The sequence below is a fragment of the Xenopus laevis genome, chromosome 2L (assembly GCF_017654675.1).
Source record: "Xenopus laevis strain J_2021 chromosome 2L, Xenopus_laevis_v10.1, whole genome shotgun sequence".
NCBI classification, from domain to species: Eukaryota; Metazoa; Chordata; class Amphibia; order Anura; family Pipidae; genus Xenopus; species Xenopus laevis.
In genome coordinates this window covers 83,208,116-83,222,225 of record NC_054373.1, presented here as the reverse complement: position 1 = coordinate 83,222,225, position 14,110 = coordinate 83,208,116, and the positions used below count along the sequence as shown (strand labels likewise).

Sequence of the window (14,110 nt, the reverse complement as noted above, 5' to 3'; positions counted from 1 at the left end):
CCTTCTGAATGAGCTTGGCCGGGGTCACAGACTGGAATCTATTCTAAGTTGATAAATTTCTTTTTTGGCACTGCTGAGCAGAATCCCTAAGTTTCATTAAAGAAGAAGTAAAGCTTAACTAAAGAAGTAGGCTAGAGATGTTGTACATTATGTTTTGAGCTTCTGTACCAGCCCAAGGCAACCAAAGCAGCTCTTTAGCAGGGAAGATATTTGCCTCCAAAGATGCCCCAGTAGCTCCCCATCTTATTTTCTGCTGATTCACTGCACATGTTCTGTGCTGCTGTCAGTTACTGAACTTAGGCACCCACTCAAAATATACAGTACACATAGAATATAAATGTCACAATATAAGGCTGATTAGTACTTAATACAGAGAAATACTACATGGCAGCTTAGAAATCAGTGCAACTAGCATAAGAATTTAATAATCAGCCTTTAAGCATCAACCTAATATTACAAGCCAACCACCTATTCTGCTTGATAATTTGAGTCAACCCTTAAGCTTAGCTTCTCAACAGCTGCTCAAAGCACACAAGTGTCGCAAACACTTTCCAAGACGGTGACCCTGTGACAAATTTCATGTCCTGGATCATTACTGCTATTTAGAAGCTTTAGGCTGGTGCAATAAGTGCAGTATATAAAATATGGCATTTTGGCCTTATTCATTTGTAGGGTTTATTTTTCTGCTGCAAAATTTGAGTTTGTGTTGTATTTTTTGATCAAAACTCACATTTTCAGGTATGAAAAGAAAAACTCTAATCAATCAAGTTTTCTTTAAAAAGGAGATTTATTGTACCTCAACCCTGGAAATAGCTTGAATCTGAAAAAACACCACCTAAAACCTGTTGAGGTTCTGGAGAAGTCAATGGCAGAGGTCCCTTGAAGCATTTGAAGAGGTTAACAGCCTGCTTGATGTTAGTTATTTTTGGAGGGTTTTGCCCGAAAACGCGATCAATTCAAGTTTTGGGATTGCAGGCCTCTAACATTCTGGTTTTTGCCATTTTAGTTTTTTTTCTTAAATAAGATACCATTTGAGTTTCGAGTGCATCGGAGTTCATTTGAGGTAAAAAAAACAAATAACTTGATAATTAACCCTCTAGATATTATTCTGCCCCAGGCCAGACAGTGTGCTTTTTCTAACACGACCACTTGGCTTGGGAGAGCTGCAATCTCTCTTCATATACCCTTGCAATGGATTGGGATGTTATGACAATGTGGGCTCTTAAGTCCTACTGGGATCTTAATGGCATTCCCCATGGTTATACAGTGCTTTTTATAACATGTATGTTAGAGATTCTAAAGAAAACACAGAATATGGCAAGAAATGCTATATTCTGTGTTTAAGAAATTTATGGTAACAGTTTAGAGATTAAACAGCCCTTTATCACTAAATATTTAAGATTGTCAACAGCAGTTCTCTAACTTCTAATATTGTTAGGTCATCTTTTGAGAATCAGTAACACTGCACCTGCTCAATGTGTTCTGGGCTGCTGCTGAGAAATAAAGCTAAGGTTCTGCAGAAACCACTAAAACATTTACCTGAAAAGTAGTGTTACATCTGTCATAACAGAGGATGATTCAGGGCTTATTTTAATCTTTGAAATATTTTATAATTGGTTATTTATATAAAGCATGTATTGCTTTTATCTATTTGTTCTGTTGGGGTTTTGCAGAGATGATGTGAAACTACTTAAATACAAGTTACATATAAAATCACTAGGCTACATGGTTGATTCATTTCCAAACTGTCTAGCAACCTGTACGGGATATTATTAATCTAGCATAAACTCGTGCTCAGAACTAACCAGTCTACAGCATATACATTTGGGCCTTAACCCTTTGCCTGCCAGGCACATACTCATGAGTAGTTTTGAGTAAAAAATATCAGAATGAGTGCTTTTCAAAATTTATAGTTTAAAGGAGAAGGAAAGCTACGGAGGTATTTTATTGCCAATAGATTAGCTGCAATAGTGCAAGTTAGAATGCTACATTTATTCTGTAGAATGTTTTACCATACCTGAGTAAAAAGCTCTAGAAACTCTCTGTTTAGGATAGGAGCTGCAGTATTAACATGGTGTGACATCATTTAGATGGACCTTTCTGATAAGACTTACTTAGTTTTAACCTTTCCTTCTCCTTTAAGGGGGTCTGCATACTTTTGGGAATGTTTAAGCACCCTGTATGCAATTTAGATGACATTTTATTGCACGGTTAACCATAAAATTATGAATTGGGGTGTCACTACATGCCATATACTTGAGTAAACCCACAGACACTGGGGCAATAAGCCGTTCAGTAGAGCACGGTCACTCATTTATAGAAAGCTTGAGCTTAGTACATAAGGACTTGTCGGAAAAAAAGGAAAAATGTCATACATTTCTAAATTTAGAAAAGCTTTGTGGTTTGCTAGTTTGAAAAGAAAGACAGTTTACCTATATCTGATTTAGGAGAATGTTTACTTCCTAAAAATATTTTTGAGGTGAACATACTTTTTTATAGCTTTACTTGACAAATAGCAGTAAATGTGTAGACTTTGCATTAGACATACATCTCAGAGAGGCTAGTATCATTTGGGGACTTCTAAATGCCACACACTAGTAAACCTATGCAGATTGGGCTTCAAACTATTAGGCATACCCCTAAAATTCATATTCAGAATATTTTATGTACCTAAAAAAATCTAGGAGACAGCCAATAGATTAAGTGATTTGATATATAGAAAAGCGCTGCAGTATGGTCGTTTGAAGTAATAAGCATTTACCCATTTTGGATATGTTATAGAATTGGAATTTCACAAAATATCTAGGATATTTTGAAAGTTTAAGTTCTAAAAAAATAATTTATAGTTTTCCTGGGTAAAGTAATAGGGACCCATGGAAGTGTACCTGAAGTCAAAAAAACAATGTTCAAAAACTGTCTGGCAGAAAGAGTAACTAAAGTGCAAAATTCTTCTGGTGGGGAAAAGGTTAAAGAAATGAGGTGGCAATGCTAAGGCAGAGTAAGGACAGATTTCCCACATAATCCCTTTAAAACTATACAACCATAAACATAACTAGCAAAGGCACCTTTTAAGTGGGAGTAAAGACCAAAATAGAATTCTAAATACATTTTTTTAAACTGTTGATATTTGACAACTTCTGTATAATAATAATAATAATATATACTGTATAGTAATTGTTTTGTTATGGGTAGATATTTAAAAATAAGTGCAATCAGAACTTACATATTGTTTGGTTACAGCAGCCCAATTAGGTATGAGGGTACCTCATGGTACATAGCAAATATTAGAAGGGACTGATTTTAACTTGTATAGGTTTATGGTGTCTTAAGGCTGGTAAAGGTATTTTGGGGGGGGGCTCTAAAATCAGGTAAAATATTAGGCTACAAATATGCCACTTTATGTTTTGGATTTACTGTGACAGCCCAGGTCCTGAAGCACTGTAACACTAATGAATCATGTATTCAGTGTGGTCTACAACATTTCAAAAGAGAAGACATGTGTGAACAAGGCTTTGTCTATTATTTTAATTAAAACACATCTATAGTTTTACAGATTCCTTGTCCGCTTAAGCAGGGCAATATCTAAAAATTGTTTTAAAGGAAAAATAGGCAATACACGGAGTAAACTTCTGCATAATGAGCTGCTCTTTAAGAAACTCAGGATTCAACAGTCCCTCTCAATTTCATGGAGAAAAGAACAGAAGTTAAAATAAATGCTATAAAATGTGATTTAATGCCTTATTAACTCAAACTATTTTACATTATGTATTGTAAAAAAAAACCTGACATTTTCTCTATACTTTCTCCAACACTTGGATTTCATATATTCTTTATGATTTTAAAATATATATATATATATATATATATATATATATATATATATATATATATATATATATATATATATATATATATATATATATATATATATATATATATATATATATATATATATATATATAAAAAACACTTACATCCAGTGTTTTGCACATTTACACAAAATTCAAAAAACAATACTGTTTGCTGTTTAAAAGTGGAACAGGAGCGTCAAATTTGAACGACCAATTGCAATCAATTGACATTCTGAGAAGCCTTTGAAATATATGGGGACCACCTTCTGGTTTTCACTAAATAGTGATAAGCGCTGCTTATCACTAAAATATTTCAGAATGCGTCTGGAAAAAAGGATCTCACAACTGTGGCTTACATCTTGGTGTATTTGAACAACCAATTACTGTTTACTAATACTACCACTTGATTTGGAAATCCATAGCTTAAAAAAACAAGTCTAAAAAAGTTAAACACTAGAGGCATTTTAGTAATAAATAATTATAATGCAACAGGGTATGGAGACAACTTGTATTAAATAGCATACAGGTATACAACCACAGTCAAACACTTTAAAGGGTTCAAAACCCTGCAGAAAAGACTTGTTTTAAATCAATACAAGTATCTTTCTAGATAGCCATTAAAAAAGTATCACCAAAAATCATGTGCACAATATTTTGAGGTACTAAGCTCTTCCGATAACAGGCAATGCAATATAGGGGTAGAAAACACAACTAAAATTAAGCTTTAACTACAAGCAACACCTTCTCAAAACTACAAATCATACATGTAATGAAATATTTAAAAAATGTTAAGCATAATACTAAATTTTAAAAATACACAATACACTTTTTAAGGCTATTAAAAGGGGTAATCCGCCAAGAAAAGGTTTTTGCATAATGGAGAAGGTGTAATTCTAAGCAACTTTCAATATACATTAAACATATGCAATTGTGTATAAATGTTGTGCAAGTGTAATTGCAGTTAAAACAGTATTTGTTCACCCCTTCTGCTCTCTGGGTCTCACAAGTGTAACAGGAGTTATGTCTCTTCCATGTATTTTAATCTCAGGTGTGAGAATGTAAACAGACAGATACTGGTTTGAATAACAATTACAATTAATTTTTAATCCAGTTAAAATATTCCATATTTTTCCTACGGAAAAATTTGTTCCCAGGTGAAGTATCCCTTTAAATGTCAGATAATCAAAAAATACTAACTGCAATATCCATTAAATACAATAGAAGGAAATTGTATGGGACCTTTACTATGATTATCAAAAAGTATTTATAAGAGCCTGTGCATCCTGCAGTGCTGTATAATAACTGGGGGTATATGCTGGACATACAGACTACATACAAAAAAAAAGCAACCAATAACCTTTTAGGTGCTCTGCCTGAAGGAATTTACACTCTTGAAGAAAAAGGAGTAGGAGACATAAGGTGTGGGATCTTAATAAAAATAACAAGCAATATTTACATATCAGATATAATCTAAATACATTTTAATCTAACATGGTATCCTAATAATCTATTTATATAAACTCTGAAAAAACTAAAAAAGGGTTCATTGCATGACACGGGTAAAAACAACATGACTCAGTAACTACAGTAATGATACTGCATCAGACAGCACAGTTTTACAACTGAATTGTAAGTCTAGGAAAAACACTGTACTAGCAGCAGGTCCTACAAAGCAACATTGTATTAAAGGGATTGCTCACCTTCCAAACACTTTCAGTTGAGTTGTTTTCAGATTGTTCTCCAGAAATAAAGTTGCTTTCCATTATTTTCAGTTTTTCCAAAATCTAAATTTAAAGTTGAATGTTGCTCTCTGTGGTGTTTGAGTCTGGCAGCTCAGTAATTCAGGGGCAGATTTTGAACTGTTACAATTTTGCAACATTGAGTTGATACATTTCTCAGCAGCATCTCTGGAGTATTAGCAACTATTGTATCAATTCTAACAGCTGTCTGTAATGAAACTCAGAGATTCTGCTCAGCAGGGACAAAGATAAGAAATGTATCAACTAACTGTATCAATTTTGAACAGTTTAGAGGGTTGACGACCCCCCTCCATCCAGCTGCTTGAAAGGTGAAAAAATTCAGAAGGGTCACTCATATAAAATAAAGTAATTGGAAAAAGTGTATTTCTGGTGAACTATCTGGAAAAAAAAGTGTTGGAAGGTGAAGAACCCCTTTAAGGGAGACAGAAGAAACACACAATCTGCCATGACAGGCTGGGTCCGTGCACTGCTTGTGTGTACTTCTCACTAGAGCTACCGTGCAGGCAGAGATGTGTCAAACTCACACACTTCATGGCACAAACTCAGAGGCCAGTAAACATAACACAAGGCACACGGTTGGGTATAAGCGAGCAGCTCCTGGCTTTGTTTAACAGTGTCACAGCAGAGTAGCTACAGGTTGACAATAACAACATTGCACTGCGACTGCCCCGTTCAATCGCAAAAAAAAAAGGCTTCCGCATTGCCATTACCCCCAGTCTAGTTGTTCCGAGGCGATGGGGCCAAGGAAGTAGTCGCTGTTAGAAATCAAGCAATCTAAGTAGCAGTTTGTGCAGTGACGGTGCCTCCTTTCTCTCTCCCATTCTCCCCTCCCCTCTTCCCTGTCCCGCCATCTTGGGCCGGGAGGAGCAGCCATTACTTAAAAAACTAAATGACAGCCGAGGGAAAGCTGGAGGAGTGATGGAGAAGGCAGCGTTAGACGTAAACAGTAGAACAGATGGACTAATAAACGAGCTCGAAGACTCAGACTGCTATTGGAGCAGCAGCAAAGTCCACGGAGCCACTTGAAGACTCCCAGCAAAGTGCAGGGTGAAGAACTACACACACACACAACACACACAGCGTTAAGCCTCATTACAGCCGTGGAGTATAATAATAAGCATGGCTGAACACTAGACTCTTACTGGCCTTCCAATAAAGCAGCATATACCCCGTGCAAACAGAACAGCCTGACTCCTGATACACAGTTGTGCCCTCCAGTTCAAAAACCATGGCGGCCACAGAGCAGCACTGCTATTGGAGGCGTCAGTCTACATGATTCTTCTCGTGCTCCCCATGGAGACAGAACAGCTCACTACTGACAATGCCCCTATGGGTGGCAGCAAAGTAAATGGTTAATATGCACACCACATAAAGGCAGGCATGTCTATTACACGGGGCCCTCTGTCTCCCAGCACTTCCATAGACTGGCCCATACCAGAAGCTGGAGCTCAGGAAACTGGAGGGCCGCATGGTTGCACATTTCCGTGCATAGTCACAATACATGCAGATGCCTGGGATATGATATGGAAGCCTGAGTGGGACACAAGCGAGGACCTTCTCTGTGCAATAGTCACAATACAGAGTGTGCAGCGGGCTCACGACCTGCAGCTAGCACTAATTCACACATAACATCTCTCCTGTCAGCTTACCTTTAGTAGCAAGGCCTTCGTTCTGGCGCCATCTTCATGAAGCCTTAAAAATCCATAAAGTCGGCTGTAGGCGGACAGCACATCCCGGAGCGAAGGGAGGAGGAGGGAGAGAAGAGAGAATATCATGTTTAAAAAGACAAGAGAGGAGAGCGGAATAAGCACAAAGAGCAGCAGCACCCCTCTGACCCCATTACAGGCAGCAGCAGGGGAAGAAGCGAACAGCTTCGTGGAGCGGAATAGTGTCCGGGGAGAAAGGGGAATTGGGCAGGCCACTTTTTTTTCTTGCAAAGACATTTTTATGCAGGTTATAATTAAGAATTCCAACCTGTCGAGCCCGACCAGTGCTTCTCGTTCTTCTGCTGTCAGGTTGGGGAAGTCCTCCTCGGTCTCGCTCGCTTTTCCCGCCGCCATTTTCTTTTTCTCATCACCGAGGGAGGCGGCGGCGACGACAACAACTGCGGCGGAGAGCGACACTCCGCACGATTTCATGGAAACGCAGCGCACAGCGAGGGAGTCACGGCAAGAAGAGCGGACTTTGCTGAGGGGGGGAGCCCCGGCGGACTAGCAATGGAGGGGGAGGGGGCAGGATAACAAACCGCACGACCTCCGCGCCTCCTCCTCCTCCAGCAGCAGCGACAACACAATGTGCGTGTATGTGTGTATATAGAGAGTATGAGCCTGAGAGTGGACACACACAGCTTTAGCTGCGATGGGCGCTTTAAAACGCCTTATTTTGTGTCTTTATATCAATAGACCCGCCACCACTGCTAAGCTGCCTGCACTGACAATGGCACTAGAGTAAGTCCAGGGGAATCTGTACATATAGAATTACATTGATGATTATGTTCGCCCTGCACTATCCTTTATTCTGCACGAAATTCTTTCTTAAAATGCTACGTCTTGAATATAGCGCCTGAGCTTAACTAAACACCTGGGTACAGGAAGGGCAAGCGACAAACTGAGTGTGAATAAACTTCCTTCCATTGGGGTCTTTTTTTTACTGCCAGAAAGTTGCTGTAATTGTGTCAACGACCATCACACACGCACTTCTCTCACACATACACACAGCGCAACCACGCCGCGCATCAAGACCCTCCCCTTCTTCGCCTCAGCCCGCCCCTCCATGCGCAGCCAATAGTGGAGCAGCGCTAATGGCACGGGACCTTTGTTGACTTACGTCATTGTCCACTCCTGCTGGGGTACTTGGGACTCACGTAACTTTTTTTTCTAATTAGGACCCCGAAGCGCTTGCAATAAGGGGAGGGCCGTCGTGGTGACGTCATGTATTGTATGTCGCTATTTAGTGGGTTCGATGTGTGTCAGTCAACAAAGGTTTATAAGGGGTTCGGGTGAAAAGCGTTTCAGAGAAACGGAACTGGGGAGAGTATTGTGTTAGTCTTGGGGCTTGGCGAACATAGATCTGTTAATAAAAGCAAAATATTTTAATTGAATGGATAATAATGGAAGCGTGGCTCCTTACTATTGTTTCTAACGCACCCAGGATTTTGGATAGCTTCAGAATGGCATCCTATGAAAGACATTTGTGAAGCCTCTAAGGGCTTGTCTCTTCTACAGGCTGGTTATATCAAAGTGTCATTTGTGCAAGAATAGTTGCTGTACATTTCTAACATTTTCTTGCTATTATTTTGGATTCCTTAAGTAAGGAGAACAAAAGGACACTGGAGGTGTCAAAATCCTCAGTGATTATAATCACTTACCTGATACACTAGGCCAGACCTCCTATTCATAAAAAAATTGTGCCGGCCTAGGGTATTTCTGTAGAAGTTCCTGGTTGCCATGATCTTCTGCTCATTTTGTCTGTGTTCCTGTCTGGGCAGGTGCATAAATAGTAAAGTGAAAGCCAAACACACTTCTACTCTTGCGAACCTGCTTCCAGGGAAAAGAAGACAGAGGAGGAAGATGATCACAGAAGATCAGTTTCTACAGTTGTACCCTGGGCCAATGCAATTTTCTGCTAACAGGAGCATTGGCATGGTATCATGTAAGAGATTATTATTACTGGTGGGTTCCTAACATTTTGGCACCCCCTAGTGACTATACCTTTAGTTCTTCTTTAAGCTCTTGCCATTTTTTTGGACAATAACAAGAAAAATTGATTATCAATGGGAAAAAAAGTCTGCATCAGCTGGAGAAAAACTTTTTTTGATTCTGAGTTTAATTTAAAGTCCGTCAAAACTTTTGAGTAATCAGCCCTAATGTGTTATTAAAATGCCATCATTTCATTATCACTTTAATGCCAAAACTGTAAAGGGGATGGAAAATACTGATGATTTCTTCCTTTCTTTTGCCCAAAAGAAAATTGCCATCCTCTCATAATGATATGCAAAATAACATTTTGGTTGGTCAGTGAAGAAATTCTTTTTTTTGTGGAAGATTCTCATTTTGCCTGATTTCTGAGTGTGTGTGCACTGATAGGATCAGCCTGTCAGCTTACACACAGAATTTGATTACACCTCTATGCAAGTGCAAAAATGAATTTAACTGTTCAATATTTCCATCCTCTACTTTAATAACACTGCTCGTTGTTTTCTAGCACAAATACAAACTTTACATCCTCACTATTGTGTTAATTTATAGGGGACATAAACCTTCTACAGCAGTGCTGCTCCAAATGTTCCTAGACTACAACTCCCACAATATCATAACATTTCATCTAGGGTAAAAGCACAATGTGAACTGTAGTATAACTACATCGGGACCATATTAAAAAAAACACCTCTAAGTAATCAAATTTTCTTCAGCTATGTAGCCCCTTACATTCAAAATCCAGTCAGAATCCACATTCCACTGTTACAGTAACACTGTAGGACCTACTTTGGTAAGAAATGGTATGATGTATAACCTTTGGCACAAGGGGGTGGCCAAAAAGGGGTTACACTGATAATGAGCAAAAGGATATTGATAAGGATGGAAAATATCTTTTTCCCAAAGATTAGGGCCCAATGATGTGGTGCCCAATAACTAGCCATTCCATGGCTTAAATATTCATGTTGGTGACAGCACACATTAATTAGATCATAATAATTAATTAACATTAATTTATAATAATAAAGCTGGCCATAGACGCAAAGATCCGATCGTACGAATCAACCTACGATCGGACTTTCCCATCTCCCGACCCGCCACTAACCATTCAGATCAAAGTCTTACCATTCAGATCAAATAAAGTAGTAAAAGAACAGATCAGCCAATGTACTACCTCTGACAGCAATCGTACGATAGTTATGTCTAACAAAGCTAGCGACTGTCTCCCACTAAAAATCCACGATTCGTACGATCGGATCGTTGCGTCTATGGCCAGCTTTAGTCTGTTAATTCTCTGGGAGTCAGTGGAGTTTGTCCTAAACTTAAACCCTACACACCTGATCTCACAGTGCTTTCTGTTGTTATTGCTGTCATTTTGTGCAAAAGTAATATTAGTTTTTTCTATGGGGCCCAATAACTAGCCATTCCACTGGCAAAAAGTTCTTGTAGTAGATAGCTTAATTAAGTAAGTAGATTCCAATATAAACTATTTACTCTATAATAAGTAAACAAATAAGTCAGTCAGTTCATACTTGAAAAACATAAAGCACTAATAAGTCATTCAGTTTATTATGGGTCAGGGTTGTTCTAAATGTAATCCCCACACTTCTGCTTGCACTGTCACATTGCTCTGCCTTGCCATTGCTAGATATGTAAGTTATGCAAGCTTCTAGGCAAATCAGTTTTTACAAAAGTTACATAAACTGCATAAACCTTTAACGCAAGCTTATTCATAAGTTTACATAAACTTGCACAACATGGCTGGGCCCGCTCTGGTTTGGAATTTGATTGGTTCCAGAACATCGCCCCCCCTTCATCCCCTGATGGAAGCCCAGAGTATATATACACTATATATATGGCTGGCAAATGTGCTTGGATGCAGACTTTGCTTCCTTGCCAAGTATAAATTACCCATTGGTTAGTCCCTTGGTGACAACTTAGAAAATCAAAGTGAAGTCATTCTTAAGTTTACTATGGCAAAGCTTTATTAAGAAAACCCACTTAATAAAACTCATGGTTTAAGAGAAAAAAACAAATGTAAGAGTTTCCTTTCATTAAGTGTTTTTTGGAATCTTCGGCAGTCCCTAGGGTATAAAAGTTCAAACAACAAAGTACACAGCAAAAAGCTAGCTTGGCAGTTTGCATTAAAAGGAAGTAAGTGAATTATCTTTCAACAGCAAGCCAGAAATCCATAAAGCATTGTCAAAACAGCACAAAAGCAGAAAGTACAGCAGTGAAATGATTCAAACAGGAGCAGGAAACTGTAAACCACTTGGTGGCAATTTGTTAGGCACCCTCCAATGAGCAAGACCTTGCACCCCAGGAAGGTGTGGCTCTTCTATAAAAGATGCAGCGGCCTGGGTATTTGGCTAAGGGCAAGTTGATGCCATCATTCTTTATGTCCCAGGTTTTTCTTGTGCAATCTTGGGGTGGAAGCAGGCACAGTACTCTAGGACTTGCTAGAATTGCTATAATGCATTTGGGACATGAAGTGTCACACTCCCAAGCACCCCTGGCTGTTGCATTTTAGTGCACAAGCCCAGGGTAGTTGGTTAGCAGTCTTGCTCATTGGAAGTGCCTAACAAATTTTGCTATAAAATATTGCATTTATATCCTTTAACTGACTATTTCATGCCACACACACAAGTCCCCCTGGTGTGTGTTTAGGGGCCTTAAACTGTAACCACTACTGGGACAAAGACTGGTTTTAATAATAAACAAACTCTAGAAACAGCTGCATAATATGTAGCAGTATATAAATAAAAGGGTAAATAATATAGAGAATAACTTATCCCTTATTGTTAAACATATTACCAAAGAGTTCCATTACCATATAACAGCAGAAGGCTTGTATACTGGTCATGGAAATTCGAGGTGACTTTTAATATCCTCATGTTTTACAACAGGTGGTGCTTTTTTTAAATACACAAGTTTTAGAAATAATTACAGTAAGCACCAATTAACTAATGGCAGCACTAAGCACCATTTATAAGGCTATAATTTACAGTATATTCATGGCTCTTGTATATTAAATATATTACATACACACATACAATAACATTTTAGATTCTGGTAAATGTAAAACTGAGAATAGTATTATGCATTATATTTTGGTGAGACAGCAAAAAAATGTGTAAAATGAGGGAAAAGTTAAAATCAGGGTGTGTAAAATTGTGGTTTCACTGTATACAGTATGTATGCCATGCGAAAGGAAACATTTTCAACAAATTTTAAGCATTTTAATAAGAAACTGTAATTAAAAAACAGATTATTTTTTTTTAAACTGATCATGCTATTTTATGAAAATGCTGTGAATCAGTGTTCTGAATGTGTTTCAATGTATTTAATTTCAATATAATAATAATTCAATATAATTTTTGTTTGGTAGAATTATTTTTAACTAATTATATAAATACATTCTGGAATCATGGGCAGGCTGAAGAAAATAAAAATGGCTTGGGTGGCCACATCACATCCTTACTGGAAATACAGTTAAATATCAGATGTGGTGGATTCTGTCTTTTTCCCCTGGCACTGCCTTCTGCCATTTGCTTCTATTGCATGCACCTGTCACTGTGCACACTTGGGTGTTATGGATCTACCACATTTGCCATTAGTTTTAGTGCCCATAACAAGTCCACCAGATGTTTAAAATTACTAGACTGAGGGATTATGATCTCTTTATGAGGTTCTACTATGATCCAATGTAATGCACAGCACAATATTAATAAAGCTAAGAGCTGCACATGAAGTTAATACAGATGGCAAAATGTAGGCTTGTGTTCCCATACCATAGCCTGTTCTACTCTATGCTTTCCTCTTGTTTTCTCATGTTTTCTTCTGTTTTCCAGTCACCCTTTTTTCTCTGTGCTTTTCACTGCTGCTTTGCAGTTAACACTTCTCATCTCAGACATTCTAGTTCTTCTCCCCTTATCTACCCAGTGCCCAATTACTGGGGTTCTCCCTCTTACTGTGGCAAACCTCCTAACATTTGAAAACTTGAAAGTGAGTCAAAAAGACCAAGAAGCAATACCCACTTTGTGACCACTCTTTTACATACCACACCCAATTTACCAATACATAAATGCCACTGTATGTATGTATCCCATACAAAAGGCAACTAGATCAAATCGAGTTTTTGGCTTGTTAAACCAAAATTTCCTATTAGAACCGGGCCAAGTCGGCTGGGCGAAGTTAGAACCGGGCCAAGACGGCTGGGCGCCCAAGGCAACCTGGCCGACTACATTGCCCCCCTCCTGATGCACTTGTGTGTACAAGAGTGGACACACGCAGTAGCTGAATATGCATGTGCATGCGCAGAAGAGCTTGCGCGTCCCAAAAGAAGGGATTGCTGCCACAGGTGGGGAAACAAGGGTCTGAATTAGGGACAAGGTGGCAGAAGAGGTATGGTGCCTGGCGCCCCTCCACCTTTGTGCCCTAGGCAGTACCCCTAGTGCAGTCTCTGTTTCCTTTAGCTGTAGGGAATCTTTTAGCAGCACCTTTGGCTAACTAATTAATAAGGTCCAGAGTATGCACAGTAATTGTCACCCCCCCCCATTTGAGGCTTTTTAAATCCCTTTCTCATCTCGGTTTGTAGCAATTATATTAAATAATTAGATGTTTATCTCCCATAAAATTGCATGCCACTTTTTTTAGAGCGCCCAATTTTGATCACTGAGCCAAAATATTTGCCCTCGTACATGCCATCTCATTCTTAGTGTAAGAGTATCTTGTGGTCAAGTGGGGCAGCGGGGAAGCCTGCCTCACTCACTCCTGCCACTCAGGGTTCGTGCAGTGCTTGGGT

At 38.7% G+C, this 14,110-nt stretch overlaps 1 protein-coding gene across 9 annotated transcripts in view; it reads right to left on the bottom strand.

Annotated features, from left to right (window-relative positions):
* The window catches only part of LOC108708200 (lysine-specific demethylase 6A), a 77,899-nt gene extending 69,461 nt beyond the window's left edge, over positions 1–8,438 (bottom strand). For 4 of the 9 annotated variants that reach the window (XM_041582107.1, XM_041582111.1, XM_041582114.1 and 1 more), the window contains exons 1-2: positions 7,586–8,437; positions 7,261–7,324 (exon numbers count right to left, since the gene is read on the bottom strand). In XM_041582107.1, the coding sequence (XP_041438041.1) occupies positions 7,261–7,324; positions 7,586–7,749 (228 nt within the window). In that variant the 5' untranslated portion in view covers positions 7,750–8,437. Of the gene's footprint in view, positions 1–7,260; positions 7,325–7,585 lie in introns of all 9 variants that reach the window. The other 5 variants (XM_041582108.1, XM_041582113.1, XM_041582112.1 and 2 more) reach the window with 2 other exon arrangements.
* Positions 8,439–14,110: the final 5,672 nt, after the last annotated feature.